Source organism: Mixophyes fleayi, chromosome 2 (assembly GCF_038048845.1).
Source record: "Mixophyes fleayi isolate aMixFle1 chromosome 2, aMixFle1.hap1, whole genome shotgun sequence".
NCBI lineage: Eukaryota > Metazoa > Chordata > Amphibia > Anura > Limnodynastidae > Mixophyes > Mixophyes fleayi.
Window position 1 is genome coordinate 85517145 of NC_134403.1, and position 17722 is coordinate 85534866.

A 17722-nucleotide genomic window follows, 5' to 3' on the forward strand; every position below is an offset into this window, starting at 1 on the left:
CTTGAATTGATATAAATGTTCTCTAAAAGATACTGTTTAAGTTTTGCCAAGTGCACTCCAGGAGCTTGCTAAGACTTTAATTCTTGTTTTATTCTTATTGCACATGTTATGTAAAATTACTTTATGGATGGAGCTGTACAGAGGGGACCAAGCAGTAACACATTTATCAGAGTTGCTGTCTGCTGAAAGGGACAGAAATGACCTTCAGGTTAAAACATCTACTCTATGTATTGCAATCCTGTTTGAGGGAGTGGGCTAGTCATTTACATATCAAAAAAATTGGCCTCCAATCAGCTACATGAGCCCATCCCACAGAAGTTTTGTAATTACCTTCTGAAGACAAAAGTGTCTTTTTGGATCAGACTGATTACGCAGACACACACCCAGGATTTCTTTCCTGTTTGGATTGAAAAATAGTAAAGTATATATGAGCCCTTTAATAGGGCTTTGCTAACATTGTTAACATGAGGAAATAGACTTAAATATGAGTAAAATGTACACAGTGTAATGTTAGTGCTTTAACTGGTTAAGCTATAGACTAAGGTTTTTAAAATAGTAATATGTTAGGAGTTTGATTGTGCCAATACAATAGACCTCATACTTGAATAGTATTGTATTTGATGTAGCTATAGTGTGGCTTCTCTGTGAATATCTGCTAGATAAAGATTCATAGTGAATTGTGTAACACTGTAAATATATATTGAAGTTCTGGTTGTTGGACTGTATTTGGTAGCTTGTATGACAGGTGTGTGCACTCATCCCCTCCCCCTATGTGTGTAATGGCTACTAGTTAAACAGATGTGTGATAAGATTATTATTTTATTATTATTATTAATTTTTATTTATAGGGTGCCACTAGGTATCCGTAGCGCCGTACAGGGACAGACAGAAACACGATACAGGGTGAGACAGCACGGTACAGTTAACAAAAAAGCACAGTAACTCAGAAGCTCAATGTACAGTTAGATGAGAGGTGAGAGCCCCCAGCGGGGTAGAGAGGGGAGAAGAAGGGCAGGAGGACCTCACGGAAGAGACATGGAGCTGGAGAGCAGAGTTAAGGTGGTGGAGAACAGAAGGAGAGGAGGCCCTGCTCGAAGGAGCGTACAATCTAAGGGGAGGGTAGGACGGACAGAGACGCAATGGTGGGATGAGGGAATGGGGAGAACGGAGGCAGAGACGGAGAGGGGGGAGAGGAGAATGAAAAGGAGGGAGGTAAGAGGGGGACAGAAGTGGGAGGGGGGTAGGGGAGACTGGGAGGAGGTCAATTAGGTCAACGAGGTCAATTAGGTGGGGGACTGGAGGGCTTTAAGGAAGAGGTGGGTTTTTAAGGCCCGTTTGAAGCTGGACAAGTTGGGGGAAGTTCTGATGGAGCGGGGGAGCTGGTTCCAGTGGAGGGGAGCAGCGCGGGAGAAGTCTTGGATGCGAGCATGGGAGGAGGTAATCAGGGGGGAAGAGAGGCGGCGGTCGTTAGCCGAACGCAGAGGGCGAGATGGAGCGTGAATGGAGATTAGGTTGGAGATGTAGGGAGCAGTGGAGTTGGAGAGGGCCTTTAAATGGAAAGACTTCTTTGGATGTTACTGGTAAGTTTGTAGATATCTCCTCTCCTGTTAGACAAGAAATACTAGTGGACATTGTGTGATAACTCCTGAATAGAGAGCTATTTGTGGTGGACTGGCGAATACTGGTTGTAATGAGTTATGGGCCTGTCCTGACTTTACATTGTTAGTAAGTGAGGCCTTTGAGCCAACATATACTTGTAGCAAAACATTGTAAGCAAGCCATTCTGGATGGTGACATTGCATTGTACGAAGAAGTTTTGTTATGGTCTGAGATACATACACACAGACACATGCACATACACACATGCATAATTAGCAAGAAATTAATAAGATATTGTACCTACACACAGAATGCCATCTATTATATGTAACGATATGTAAGATTGTTATTGAAATTATATTATTACATTATTGTACAAGTAAATATTCTATTTCACACATATATATCTGCATTGTGGTTATGAATTTATAATGTCTTGATACAGGAGATATTATATATAGAAATCTGTGTGATACAGTAAATTAGATTTAAAAGACTGAAGTAAGCGTGTCATATGAGGGAAAGCGTAAATTGGTATGGTAATGTAACGAGCGTATCCAGAAGATAATGTGCGCAATTATGGCGTAAATCTTACTTGCCAACTCTCCTGAAATTCGGGTGAGTCTCGCGGACTCCCGGGAGAGCTGGCAAATCACCCACATCCCGCCACTGCAGTCACAAAATGACGCGATTCGCAGTGAATCGAGTCATTTAGGCCCCACCCCCGCAACAAACCATAATTTCCGTTGCAGGGGTGGGGCCAAAATGACGCGTTTGGCCGTGCCATGCCCCCTCCCGCCACGCCCCCAACCGGAAAGAACTTGCCTAAAGTAGGCAAGTATGGCGTAAATACAGGTGCCTCAAAATTGTACTAAAAGCGGTGATGTGTACTTCCGCTTCACGTGAGATAAATCAATTGCAAAAGATAACAAGATGCTTGGTCAATATATAAGGGGATAAGCAGTGATTGTAGTCTCCAGATATGTGACAGATTTGTGATTATTTGTTTAATAAGGATAAAATAAGATATTTGCTTAGTATATTCTGGTTTATTGAGGGAATACTACTTCAATAGAAATAGACTTGATAATACCATTTTGGTGGATAGCCTATAGAAATTATTATACAATGTGAACATGTGATAATCATTATCCTTTATTGTTAATATTATTAATGTTAAAGTTTTATGTATTAAAGACGATATAATATATGTTGCTTTGAAATGTAAACTGAAAGTATAAATGTGAAATGCTTTATATTATAAACCAGGTTTCCTTTATTACAGTATAATGTTCTATATCATGATTGACAAAGTCTTTATGTAATGTAATATGATATAGTGTAATTTACCTGCTAGCAGGTTTTAAATAAAGTATATTTTTTGTATTTTTTTACAATATTTTACATTTAAAAAAGTCTTGCATTATCCTATATCTATCAAACGAATAATTTTTTTCAGTATGACTTACAAAACTCCCATTATCTATTACAGTAGGAATGATGTGGCTCCCTCTGCTGGTACTATTGGGCTTGGTCTTCCTGTACAGATGGTACAGACAGAGTCAGATACTGGAGAATCTCTCAGATAAATATGTTTTCATTACTGGATGTGATTCTGGGTTTGGAAAACAGTTAGCGCAGCAACTGGACAGACGTGGACTGAAGGTTCTGGCTGCTTGTCTGACAGAGACAGGAGCTAATGAGTTAAATAAGGAGACCTCCAGTAGACTGCAAACTGTGATCTTGGATGTTAGTGACAGCCAAAGTGTAAGCTCTGCTGCCAAGTGGGTTGCTAACATTGTTGCTGACAGAGGTAAGGACTAAAATATTTATTTATATAGGCAGTGGCAGATAGCTTTTAGCTGTCTTGCAAATATACTTGGTTAAAAAAATGATAAATGACTTGGTTAGGTAAATGAGAGAGGGATTGTACTCTACTGTTTGAAGTGTGTCAAATAGACCAGATAGTATTAATATAAAAGTGGTCAGACATTGTGGAATGAAATCTATAAAATACTGTGTGGAAACTCTAAAAGCAATGAGTTCTAATGGCAGGCGGATGGAGATCCATAAATTATTAGTGCAGTAGGCAAGCAGAGCATGTATATGAGGAGTCTCAGCATCTGCAGGCAGAAATAGTCTCAACTGGTTTCATGGTAAAATATCACAATTGGGCCATGCAGGGAGCAGTCATTGAGGTAACTGCCCCCAAACAACATCTCTCTGAATGGAGTACAAAGTAAATAGACATAAAAGCACGTGATGAAGGAAATACTGAATACAAAGATGTATCTTCCATTCAAGACAAACAATAGCGTGCTAGTAAATACACTCGGACTGCAAAAAGCAAGGGGATGTCATTTGGGGGCATTTTCTTTGACGTCTCTCTGCATGGACCTAATTGATTAACAGTGTTTTCGAAGGAGTTCTCATTCCTACTCCCAGAATTGACTCTGTTGAGTCCATCCATTGGTGGAGATGGTGATAGGAATCATCACTTAGATGCTCTGGATTCCCACTGCATTGATTACCACCATTTGCTTAGTATTAGAACTCATTGCTTTAACTTTACTGTAAGTGCGACTCTGCATTTTTTAAAAATAAAGTTATCCTGTTTATTAATTCTGTTGCTCTGTTGTGTTTCATCTATGTCTAAAGTGACTCTATATTCCATCCGCTTGTGGATAGCAGTCATACACAGTTGTAGCAACCACCTGTACATCTTACTAAACTGAAAAGCCAGCATGATGTGGAACCTTTGTATTCCCCCTCAAACTAGTGCAGGTGGACTGCAATTTCATATGCACCACTATATTAAACACAATCCATATATCCAACTTGTTTAACATATAAGCAATGATTTTTAAGCATTCTACAGTACAAGGCATTATATAGAAATGTAGAATGTTAAGATTACTCCAACAAATTATGCTGACTGGATGACACTTAATGAAATCTCTATACAATACAGAATGATCGAGAATCCCTGGAGATATATAACAACTTCTGGAATAAGTCAAAGTACCGTATTTCCCCATGTATAAGATGCACCTTAATATTGGCCACGAAGTTTGAAAAAAAAAAAAATGCTGTTAAGTGTGCTGAGACTGCAGGTGCTTACTGCCGGCAGCTGCACACTATGTGCAGGTCCGTTCGGCATAGACAGGCAGGGAGAGAGTGCTAGCCGGCTGCTCTGATTCAGAGTAGCCGGCCAGCACACTTTCCCTGCCTGTCTCTGCCGAACGGACCTGCAGGGAGAGTGTGCTGGCCGGCTGCTCTGATTGCAATCAGTTGGCGCAGGTCGCGGGTTGGAAGAGACAGAGGTTGTGCTGCTCTGCGCTACGAAAAGTCGGTACCTTTACTGTCCGAGTGTGCTGGCCGGCTGCTCTGATTGCAATCAGAGCAGCCGGCCAGTACACTCTCCCTGCCTGTCTCTGCCCAACGGACCTGCACATAGTGTGCAGCCGTCGGCAGCAAGCCCCTGCAATCTTGGCACACTTCTCAGTGGAACGGACCTGCAATCACCCCCCCCCCCCCCTCCCACCCTGGATCCCTGCTGCCACTGTATAAGACGCACCCCATTTTTAAACCCGAAATTTTGCGTCTTATACATGGGGAAATATGGTAAGTTTAATTACAAATCCAAAGCTGCATTTGAAAAGAACAACCTTATAACAAATGTAAAGTATGGTGGTGGGAATATTATGGTTTGGGACTGCTTTGGGTCCTGGATAACTTTCCATAATTGAATCAACTATGAATTCCATAATGTATCAGAAAATATGTAAGGACAGTGTGAGATAACATAACTGCATCGAAGAGCCTAGATTCTGGAAATACCGGCTCTGAGCCTTCTGCCATAAGTCAACAGCAGCTCAGTCCCCAGTAAGGGACTGAGCTGCTCTGAGCAGTAAAGAATCCGGAGATCAGTAAAACTATCTTTAGCTCGCTAAGGTACAAATTGATCACAGTTGATATAAGAGCAATAGTAGCCCCTTCTGCTAAATGTTTGAATCATAAACCCCCATACCCAAATGGAATGAGATGCTACATCAAAGGAAAGCATTCTAGGAGGGGCATACTATAACATTAGGCCAACAATATCAGAGCAAAGTTGTGGCACTTTGCTCTCTCAGCATAGACCCTGGGAATTTCATTGCATGAAGTCTGCAGTTCCTGGAATTAAGCTAGATAGCAGATCATTTTGTAAGGGGTTAGTTATTTGGTGCAAACTTAAACACATTAGGGATATTTGGTACAAATGTACAGACATGAGAAAGGTAATCAGTATACATTTCCAAGACAGTACTTAGTACTTGAAAACAAATTATAATTCTAGACTTCAATTTTATTTGTAAAATTTTCATTTACTGTATATATTTTCTGACCGGCAGGTCTATGGGGACTGGTAAATAATGCTGGGATTTTAATCCCTGTGAGCCCAAATGAATGGTTAAAGAGGGATGACTTTCGCAAGATCCTGGATGTCAATCTCCTGGGGATGATCGATGTAACAATCAGTCTGCTTCCACTGATCAGAAAATCCAAAGGACGTATTGTCAATGTGTCCAGCATTGCTGGAAGGCTGTCACTGTGTGGAGGTGGTTACAGCATATCTAAGTTTGGAGTGGAATCTTTTTCTGACAGTCTAAGGTAACCAGTTTATCTTGGGAATCTGCAAATATCAACATTTCACATGCATGTTTTTTTAATTCAGGTACTACTAGTAGCGCAAATAATGGCAAATAGCTTGGAATAGTTTTACTGCAAGAAATTATTGGCAGCAACAAAAATAAAAAACTACATGAATTAAGGGGCCATTGAATCCAGTTTTGCAATTGGTCCTCTTAACAAGTATGTACTGATTTGCAAAATATATCTTTATAATTTGCATATAATATCATAAGGACAATCAGGGTCGCCATCAGGGGGGTACGGGGGGCACTGTTGTACCGGGCCCGGGCTCACCAGGGGGCCCGGTACAACAGCGCAGCACAGACTTACCTGGGGCCCCGCTGGTCTCCGCTACTCTGTCTTCAGCCTGGCTGTCACCGTGACAGCCAGGCACCAGGATGTGATCGCAGGGGTGGAGGATTCATTCCCCCTGCGATCATGTGATCTGGCTGTCACAGGCAGATTCAAATGGCGCAATTCATGAAGCCCTGCCCCCTATGCTCATACCCAGCTCCAGGAACTCCCAGACGTAACCAATATAATGCTGGCAATTATGACTAATCAGCTGTCATTTATCTAGCAGAGTCTATAAAATGGCAGAAACTAATTAGTTGCTATGGGCAACGTTTGCACTTTATCTCTCTTGAAGGTTTAATACAGCTCTCCTGTATATATGGTGCAGTAAACAGAACTACAGTATATAGCATGCAGCACTCAGCAGTGCAATGTGTCTTGAGCTGACAGGGAAGAGAATGTTTCCTGTGACTCATGAGCTAAATGATCTAAATGATTGAAATGAGTCGGAGAGTGAAATGAGTCGGAGAGTGAAATGAGTCGGAGAGTGAAATGAACTAATGAACTCCTGAGCGAGGAGAATGACTCATGACTCATACTTCCGTGATCAGCTCCAGAGTCTCACACAATGTCTGAGCACAGCAGGGCCACCTTTGGCAGTTTAGAGGTACTGACTCATGAGTATTAAATGAGAGAGAAACAAAAGAGCCAGTGTGACTGAGACAGTGAATGAGGCTGCTGGAGCTGCTCGGCTTTATCTCTAACGCCTCCCACTTGTTTTAGTTCCTGGTGAACTAATCTTTGCCAGAGCTGTGAACTAAATGATTTAGTTAACTTTGAAGATTAGTTAATTTGAACTAATCATTCGTGAACTACCCATCACTAGATGGCAGTTGTTTGTGTCAGCAGCAAGGGAAGGAGCAGAGTCGTAACTAGGCCGGTGCGGGCGGTGCCGCCACCCAGGGCGCAGTTCCAAGGGGGCGCAGTGGTCGCCCACACCGGCCTCTGTGTGAGGAGTGAAAAAAAAAATTAAACAGACCTCAGATTCAGACTGCCGGCCGCCCGGCGCATCCAAGATGGCGGCCGGCGGCCGGCTCCACCCCCTTCTGAACTCTGGCCTCTGCCTCAGCGTCTGATGTCATGATGTTGCTAGGCAGCAGAGGAGCAGAGAAGCAGAGAGGAGCCAGGCAGCGACGGCTGGACAGGAGGTAAGTTTCAAAGCAGAGGAAGGGGGATGTGTGTTGCTATTATGGAGGGAGGGAGGGAGGGGGATGTAAGCTGCAATTATGTAGGGAGGCAGGGGGGGGGAATGTAAGCTGCAATTATGGGGGGAGGGGGGATGTAAGCTGCTATTAGGGCGGGGGGATGTGTGCTGCTATTAGGGAGGGGAGGAATGTGTGCTGCATCTTGCTATTATGGAGGGGGGGATGCTGCTATGCTTTATGAGGGAAGGGGGGGTATGCTGCCATAATGTGTGAGGGAAGGGGGGGATGTATTAATATAATGTGTGATATGAGGGTAGGGAGGTTGGGTGTCTTAGTACATGGGTGGGAGGTAGGCTATTAATTTAATGGTGACGTTTAGGTGGGGGCTAATTATTTAATGGGTACTAGTTTATTTGTGGGGTGCTGGTGGGTCAATTTAATTTATTGATGGGGCTTTTTAATTTAATGGTGGGGTCTATTAATTTCAGGTGAGGTATTTATCTGTTTTGCAGTCACAAGAATGCTCTCTGTATTGTATGGTGGTCATAGGAATGCTTTCTCTATAGTATGGCGGTCATAGGAATGCTCTCTGTATAGTATGGTGGTCATAGTAATGCTCTCTGTATAGTATGGTGGTCATAGGAATGCTCTCTGTATAGTATGGTGGTCATAGGAATGCTCTCTGTATTGTATGGTGATCATAGAAATGCTCTCTGTATAGTATGGCGGTCACAGGAATGCTCTCTGTAAGGTATGGCGGACACTAGGAGGCTCTTTATATTGTGTGTGTGTGTGTGTGTGTGTACATGTGTGTGTATATATATATATATATATATATATATATATATATATATATATATATATATATATAATTTAGTGTGATGGTGATGAGGGGGTACAATGTGATAAAGATGGCTCCATGGCACGGTGTGATAAAGGAGAAACTGTGATGGAGGGCACAGTGGGATGAAGTAGCAGTGTGATACAGATGGTACCGTTACATTTATGTTTTAATTTGTTTCAGTGAGTTTTATTTCAATAACCAATTCATTTTTTTATACAGCTAGCATGTGATAGCTGCATTTAAAGTACTTTGATTCTATGGAGGCTAATTACATAAAGATCCTTACAAAGCCAGACCGAGAAGAATGAGGAGGGAGGGGGTTTCAGTGCGGTCTAGAACTTGTAAAGCGCTAGCCACGCCCCCACAGTAGTTTGACCACGCCCACTCGACGATTGACACTCCCACTTAGATGGGGGAGCCAGTTCCCTGTCTCGCCCAGGGCACTAAAATGGCTAGTTACGGCACTGGGAAGGAGAGAGGTCTGAGAGCAGAGAATGCTGGAAAGACAGAGTGTGCTCACTGACATCAAGACTGCAGAACTATAAAAGAAGCTGCTGGGTGTAATGTGACGCAGGAGAGTTTTGTAGCACAATCCCTGCAGACGTTCAGCTATCAAGCAGCCTGAGGGAGATTACACAGCAAAGTGAGCCTACACACGGAGAGGGAGACTCCCGCTATCGGCAAAATACATGTTAGCAAAGAGGGACACCTAGCAAGATTAGGCTTACAGGTATTCCACGACCCAAAAGTGACCGAGACCATTATCTTCATCCAGAGAGAAAGAGATAAGTAATAACACACCAAACACTGTGACACCATTATTGCTGCTTTAAGAAAAGAACATTATACCTCTCTTCTCCACAAGTTAGAAATTTAAACATTGATCTGTACATATATAGGAGACTTACCTGCTAGAGATATTGAGACAGTCAAAGTATTCCACAAAATTTACAGATTTACAAAAGAGGAAAAAAAAATCACAGATAATCACCATGTATATGTGCAGTATATAAATAATAACAATAAATATGTGTTTTTTTTTCAATATTTGCTTTTTTTTATATAGACGTGAGCTCAAACCGTTTGGAGTGAAAGTCTCCATAATTGCTCCTGATTTTTTTAAAACTTTAATTCTGGATTCGAAGCGACTTAAAGAAAATGTGACAAACATTTGGAAGAACTTGCCTCAGAAATTACAAAATGACTACGGGGAGAAATATTACCAAGGCTGTAAGTAAACATTACAATAAAGGGCAGTATATAAAGTGTTAAAATGCATCCATTATATATATCTTGTATTGTTTGTATTAATGTGGTGCTAGGTCTGTTGTAAATGTATATGAATATCTGTACTAACACATCTAGAACATATAATTATTTGTTTGCACTCGTAATAAAATACAATGTACTTTTAAAATGAATGTATATTGTATATATGGTGGATATGTTTCACATACAAACACATACCTCCCAACATATCAGATTGTAAAATCAGGACAATTTAATCCACATCTAGTCCACCCAAAACAAGTTAATTTAAGATAAGGACACATCTCTTTCAACCAGCCAGTATGCAGGACTGAAGGCAGAGGCACACACAAACAATGGAAAATAAAAAATGTGATGCTCAAAGCAATGACATTTTTAGACAATACACACCCATTTTTCATCAAACCAAACATACTACTGTACTACATTTGACCAGTATGCAATGCAGCACCAATTTAAACAATAAACAGTACCCATCTGTCCAGTATTGTCTCTTCAACCTGTCTCTCTTCAATGGCACATTACCTTCCTTCTTTAACCCCTGACCACTGAAGCATTTTTTCCTCCTGTGCTGATCACTTTTGAGCTCATTGCATATTTATTTAATGCCTGCTGATCAAAAATGATCGACCACTCTTTCTAACAAGGTTTGAAAGAGCTTTCTAAATGTCAGGGATAGGGAGACAGGGACTCTAAAATATCCTCCCCTTATCCCTGGAATTCACCTTAGACTTTAATGGGCTGTGTGTATGCACGCAGAGTTCTAATGGAGGAAATATTCCTTTTCTCCAGTAGAATCATAAAACCCACATATTACTGTGGGAAGTAATTTAAGGGTTTTTCATTACTCCTTAAATGCAGAGGACAAGTGGGACTCATCCTTCGCACTTTAGGGGGTCATGTAAAGGACGCGTCCTACTCGTCCTTAGCACTCAAGGGGTTAAACACATGCTCATCTCACCAATCCTAAAAAAACCAAAAAAACAATCTTGACCCAGCCTCTCTCTCCAACTACCACCCTCTCTCTCTCCTCCCCTTTGCCTCTAAACTACTTGAGCGACTTATGTACAACTGCTTATCTCACTCCTTTCTTGACTCTCTGTATTTGGGTTTCTGCCCCCAGCAATTCACTGAGACTGCAAAAGTGACCAATGATCCACTTATAGCAAAGTCTAAGGGTCACTTCTCCATACTCAACCTCCTTAATTTCTCGGTTGCTACAACACCGTTAACCACAATCTTCTCCTGCATACCCTTCCCTCCACTGGCCTTCAGGACACAGTTCTTTCCTGGTTCTTCCCACCTATTGAACCATTCCCAGTTCGGTCACCTCCACCATAGAAATATTGCCAGAATACTCCCATTTACTTACCCAAGATGCTACCAAAACTCTTATCAGTTCTCTCATCTCCTACCTTGACTACAGCAACCCCCTCTTATCTGTCATTCCCTCTCAGCTACTTATCCCTGCTTCAATCTATCTTGAATGCCACAGCAAGACAGTTCTTTCTCTCTCCCATAGTCTTCAAATTAAACACTTTCTGAAAACCCATCTTTTAATTAAATCTTACCCTACTCCCACCTTTACTACCCACACTAAAGCACCCTCATAATTGTCCCAATCGCCACTCTGAGCCACACTTGTTTCTCTTTAGCTGTGCCTTCTTACAATTAGAATGTAAGCTCTCTCGTGAGAAAGACATACCCTACCCTTTTATTTTATGACTGCATTTATTTTGTCAAACTTGTTTATCCGTTTTATGTATGTCCTGTTTTCCCCACTGTCTGGCACTGCTGAGCACTATGACACCTTACAAATCAACAATAACAATAATAATAATAATAATAATCAGTAAATACACACACCAGTATTACTTGCCTTGCTGCTGCTGCTACTGCTCTCACCTCTGATGACCACCACTGATGAACCAGATGCCCCTTGCTGTTTCTTCATAGACCATGAGCGCAACCATCTATTGGTATTAAAGTTTACCGATCATGCAATTTTAAAAAATCTAACTTTAATAGCACAGCTTGAATAAAAACATAATTAACATTGACTGTTGTCTCAGGAGAACAGTAAGCATGCTTCTGCCAATACATGGGCTATTCATACATGGGCTATTTATACTTTCATTACTCATGAATATTCATAACTGCCCAGAAGATGATATTAATGTTGGCATGTAAAAAAGTGAGTATAGAAGATAATATACCATTATGGCACATAGAAATTATAACATATTTACTTAGATTATGTTTAGATATGTTTCTCATGACTGCGAAGTGCCAATGGACTCGCTCTCTACAGACAGCCCAAAACTGCAAAACGTTAGTTCCACTCCACAGTTGAGTGGGTTACAATAAAACCCACTGATCACTGCCAACCGTGATGAGTGCAGGATCACCCACTGCAGGATCACAAGGTCATGTGCACATGTACTTCATGTGCAAGTGCCCTATTGGCAATGAGCACCAATAATTAGAGATGCTCACTGACCCCCGTGTTTTAGTTTTGGATCCGGATTACCTTCGAGTTTTGGTTTTGCCAAACCTGCCCTTGCGTGTTTTGGTTTTGCTTTGTTTTTTTTTTTACAAAATGCCACTTCTTGGGTGAAAATCACTTAATTTAGCTATTATTTTGTACCTACATTATTATTAACCTCAATAACACTAATTTCCAGTAATTGCCAGTCAATTTTTAGCACCTCACAGGTCACAATATGATTTTCATATACTTTTGCCCAAAAGACTGTGCCATAGCTCACCCCCAAATAGTTGCCAGTGTTCAGTGCTTCAGCAGAAGCAATCGGCCTTGAATTTATTTTTCAAAGTCTTCACTCACATTTTATTGTGCATAGCATTATTAATAGGCCTGGCAGTGTTCTTTAAAGTGTAGTGACATTGTACTGTGCCATCGATATGGATTCACATCAGGCGAGAACAGACCAGGAGCACCAAGCAGCTGCTAGCACCAGTCCTGTTTATAGGAATGCCTGTACATCATCTGCTAAAGCCTATGTTAAAGACTGAGGTGCATAGTGTTTTTAAAGTGAGGGAAACCAAAATGTAAAAAAACACAATTTTCCTTGGTAAATTAAAAAAACACCTGTAATCAAGGCAAAGTTAAATGGGGTAGGGACTGATGTGAGCTAACATAACCTATAACTATATCTTGTAACTATCTACATAACTAACATAACTTATAATGGTTTCTGCTTCGTTCTCATCTGCTCTGTACAGCGCAGCACAATTACTGACGCTATATAGTTAGCTGCTGATGATGAGGATGATGACAAGGACGTGCAGGAGATGCTTTCTGTGGCTGGAAAAAATTCTGGACTTTACCGCCATTCTCCAACAGCATGTAAGAGATTGCAGCAGCATGTTCCCAAGTACGTCGCATTTTTCGGAAGTAGGCTACTCTGTGTATCAGCGGCTTCACTAAGAGGCATACAGCTGACAATCTGTTACAGAAAGTAAGGGATGTCATTGCAACATAGCTCATCCTGCTTGGACTCTCCTGAGGATATGTTATTACTGATAATGACATTCCATCACATTTCTTGTTTTGCTCACACAATCAACTTGGTGTTACAGAACTTTTAAAAAATGACAATGACATGCAGGAGATGCTGTTTGTGTCCTGAAAATTTAGGGTCATTTTCAGGAATCTGCAACAGCATGTAGGAGAATGCAGCAGCTGCAAGACTAGCATTTGAGGGGAATGTACTTTAGTCCAGCGAAGTAGTCACCTGTGAAGAGAGTGCAGACACTGTTAGCTTAAGTCAAGTGATTGCCTTAATTATACTTTTTGAGAAGCAGCTAGAGAAATTTTACGGATGAAATAAAACTAAGCGAATCTGCTAACTATATTGTAATTGTAGATCTAGGACTTAATTCGCATCGCCAGGATCCAAGAACTATCAACTTCTTGTAATGACGTCTACTCCTTCAGTTTCTCTGGCAACTGCTTGTTGGAAAAAAGTAGCTTTCCCAAGACACCCAGTGGTGATGCAGATGAGTCAGCACAACATTTTGATATTTGCTCTGCTCTAAAAGAATTGCCTAAAAATCGTGACAGCTCTGCCATAAAATGAACTACTAACTCCATGAGGAAGGCCATTATCGACAATTACATCATAGTACACAGAATTCTATGATGGTGGATTCCAGCGGGGATGAATTAGTAGTTATCAACATCTTGTAATGACGTCTACTCCTTCAGTTTCTCTGGCAACTAGTTCTCGAAAAAAACTTAGCTTTCCCAAGACACCCAGTGATGATGCAGATGAGTCAGCACAACATTTTGACATTTGCTCTGCTGTAAAAGAATTGCCAAACAATCGTGATAGCTCTGCCATAAAATGAACTACAAATTCCATGAGGAAGGCCATTATCGGCAATTACATCAAAGTACACAGACTTCTATGATGGTGGATTCCAGCGCGGATGAATTAGCATTGTTTGAGGAAGATGTACACAATGATGAGATTGATTATGCTGACTGTGTATATTGCAGCAGGGGCTGAAATCTAGCTAAGAGAAGGGAGCTACCTGATGTCGGTATGCCTGGTAATATTTTTAGTAGAATGGCATGTTGGCAATTTCATGTTTTTCTACAGTAAACTTTCACCTTTTTTTTTTCTTTAAAAAGGTACAAGATTTTTATTTACATTTTTGTTTCCCTGACTTAAACACTATGCACTTGAACATAGACTTTAGTACATGTGGCAGAAGGATTAGTATCATCATGACTGAGACTGGAGAGTGACAAGAACAATGCCATCCCTCCTGTTTATGAGCTATGGCACAGTAGAATGTCACTGGAGACTTTGAAGAACACTGAAAGCCCTATTATTACAATTTCTGTTTCAACAGTGAACCCTGTCATCTCTCCTGTTTCTGAGTGAGCTATGGTACAATAAAATGTAACTGTAGATTTAGACCAAGCCAGACAGGCCTATAATTTATAGTTCAGCAATTACAATGGAGCAATGGAGCGCTTCTCTTTGGGTGTTACCTATATAACACAGTAGAATTTGCTTGCAAATTCTACAGACAAGCCTGCTTGTCGTCTTCTTCATCAATGACTCTTAGCAATTGAGCACTCATCTTTGGGTGTATATTAGACCCTACACTTTGTAGTGCAAATTCAGAAAAAAAAGAGTGCAATGACTGGTATATTAGGATTTCAGCAATGAGAAATTCAGCAATGGAGTTTTCTCTAACACTGCTACCACCCTCCTCTTTCTGTTCTATCACTTTGCCTGCCAAACTGCTCTATACTCTGTCATACCCCTTCTCTGTCCCTTTCTCAAATGGCGCTAGATCGCGGTGGAGGGCGGTATTTATAGATTCCAAAACTCCAGAGATCCGACAACGTCACAATGACGTTTTGACTCGTTTTGGAATCTGAATAGGCGCGAGAGTACCAAGCCGACTCGGCTCGGTACTCGGAACCCCAAAGTTCGGGTGGGTTCAGTTTTCACGAAACGGGGCCCGCCCATCTCTACCAATAATATCTGGGATAGGGAGAAGTTCTTTCAGAGCCTCGATCTTCCTATCTCTGGCTCTGAAAAACTTGGGGCCACCTTTGTTTGGAAGGGAAGGTTCCCTCTTTCAATTGAAGGTCCCTTGTTCAATTAATGCCTGTTGTTCTTTTTTGAAGTATTTTCCTTTTTCAAAACAAGGGATCCAATATTTAGTTACTGTCTGTTGATCACTCGCCAAATAAAAACATATTTATGTAAATAAAAGGATTTGGTGCATATTTGTACTCTCGGCTCACCTTTACACTAAGTCAACCCATACAAATGGGATATTATTGTTGTCATTATTCAAGTCCATATTTTTTCAACTGTTCGCTCAATATTTAGTGGTAAATAAATGAAAAATCAGTTATTTTCTGCTACTGTGCCACATTCTACAAACTACTGTGCATTCTAGTCTTGATTTCTATGGGTATTCAAAGAAACATTACTAATTGGTATGTGATGATCTCAATAATGCCAAAAGACTCAGCAGGTGAAAAGATGCATTAGAGCGAAGGAGTTAATGTGATATATTCCAACACAATTCTTGGAATATATCACAAGCATGCAATTTTAAGTAATAGCACACTTTATTTAATATTGGAGTAAAATGAAAGCGTTGTCTAACAGATATATTTTCTCTGCACAGATTGTAAATTCATCGACCAGCTCTGTTCCCTGACCAGCTCCAAACTTACAATTGTCACAGACTGCATGGAGCATGCCCTGACTGCAGTACACCCATGGACACGCTATTCTGCTGGCTCATATGCCAAATTCTTCTACATGCCTCTGTCGTATCTTCCCACATGTGTGGCAGATTACATGCTTAATATTCCCTCAAATATACATTAAAGCTGTATCCCCTGAGTTATATCATTCAAATGGATACAGAACAGAGGGTCTCAAACCTTGCTTAAAAAGATCCTGTGTTTTGGATTTAAGTACATTAAAATATGGGTGACAATTCCCACCCAAGTCAATTAGATTAACTTACCCGAGTATGCTTTGCTAGTTAGGGACAGTTGAGGAGAGTGTGAGAAACTTTGATATAGAATTACTATAATATTGCAATTACATAAAAATTCAAAAATTACCTGCATAATTCCCTTTTAGGTGTATTTTGCAAAAAGCTCACTCTCTTCTATTGACTTGTGCAGGCTCTACCCACTTTTGTCAAATAAATGATTTTAAAAACAGTTTTTGTATGTTGTTTGTTTTTAAGCGTTTGAAACCTCTATGAAATACCTAAACTAATGTGTTAAAAAGCAAGAAAAGCCACAAATTGATTTTAATATATAGTATATCAAAGAATGAGTAATATTGCATTGAATAATATGCCTGAAAGTACAGAGCTTTTACGTAGCTAAGTATGTTCTCATATATTGCAGTAGGGCCATCTTACCTCTCCGTCTGTCTGTATTACCCAATATTGTCATATTACTGTGTTTGTTCTCAATTCTAAAGCACTATGGAATTTGCTGTCCTAATATTATAAATGTTGATGATGTTCCCCATGCTGTCTTTCATTCCCCTGCAGCAAGTTACCATGTTAGTAGGGAGGTGTTTCTAGATGACCAAGCACAGATAGTGACATTTTCAAAGAAGCTTTTCAGAAATGCACTGTGATGTGACAGAAACTCGGTCTTCACTTTTTTTTTTTCTGGTACCCTTTGTTTATTACCGCATAGATACCACATACATAGTGAAGGCAGCTGGATGCTAGTTTTCTTTGTTTTGCTTTTCTGCTTGGTTAATCTGTCTTGTGTGTATTAAAGACAAACCTTTGAAATCTTAAAAACATTTTTTCTTTTTAAACACATTAGATCTAATTACACAATTGCACTAATATAGTTGAATTTCACACTTCCTTTAGCACACATTGGTCCTCTGAGGGATTTCAGTCTTCACTTTTTAAGCTTAAACTGCATAATGTTGTTGTTTCTTTCCATTGCACAATAAACTTCTTAACATGTTAAACTTACTGTACACTTGAAAAAAGACCCGGACACAGATATAAATTTTGAAAATGTATTTTTATAAAATTTCTAGACTCACAATGACATGCACACACAAAACAGGTCAAGGGGTTGTTACGAGCCGCGGCGGTGCCCAGCCACCGCGACTCGCTCACCTGCGTCCCGGCCGTCGCTATGACGACCGGGACGTCACTTCCGGCCAGGACCCGCCCTTTGCCAGGGCAACGGCCGGACGCTGAAAGTAATCTTTATGCGCTCCGGCAGGCTGTGTAGCCGGGCGCATGCTCACTTGTATTTCACAGCCTGTGGGCTGATTAAACAGGG

General features: G+C 40.8%; 1 protein-coding gene across 2 annotated transcripts; it reads left to right on the forward strand.

The window, feature by feature from the left end:
• Positions 1 to 332: 332 nt before the first annotated feature.
• Positions 333 to 16618, forward strand: LOC142141220 (retinol dehydrogenase 7-like). 2 transcript variants are annotated; one of them, XM_075199448.1, is made up of 5 exons: positions 333 to 421; positions 3092 to 3412; positions 5994 to 6252; positions 9683 to 9846; positions 16069 to 16618. In XM_075199448.1, the coding sequence occupies exons 2-5, from the start codon at positions 3097 to 3099 to the stop codon at positions 16272 to 16274; spliced, it is 945 nt and encodes a 314-aa protein (XP_075055549.1). In that variant the 5' UTR covers positions 333 to 421; positions 3092 to 3096; the 3' UTR covers positions 16275 to 16618. The 2 variants fall into 2 exon arrangements, with proteins under 2 accessions (XP_075055549.1, XP_075055551.1); XM_075199450.1 differs by having other exon boundaries at positions 351 to 416.
• Positions 16619 to 17722: the final 1104 nt, after the last annotated feature.

Bases quoted from the DNA above. Each gene is read 5' to 3' on its own strand.
- LOC142141220 (XM_075199448.1), top strand. From the start codon at position 3,097: ATGATGTGGCTCCCTCTGCTGGTACTATTGGGCTTGGTCTTCCTGTAC. The intron at 3,413-5,993 runs GTAAGGACTAAA...TCTGACCGGCAG, and splicing joins TAACATTGTTGCTGACAGAG to GTCTATGGGGACTGGTAAAT. The intron at 6,253-9,682 runs GTAACCAGTTTA...TTTTTTATATAG, and splicing joins TCTTTTTCTGACAGTCTAAG to ACGTGAGCTCAAACCGTTTG.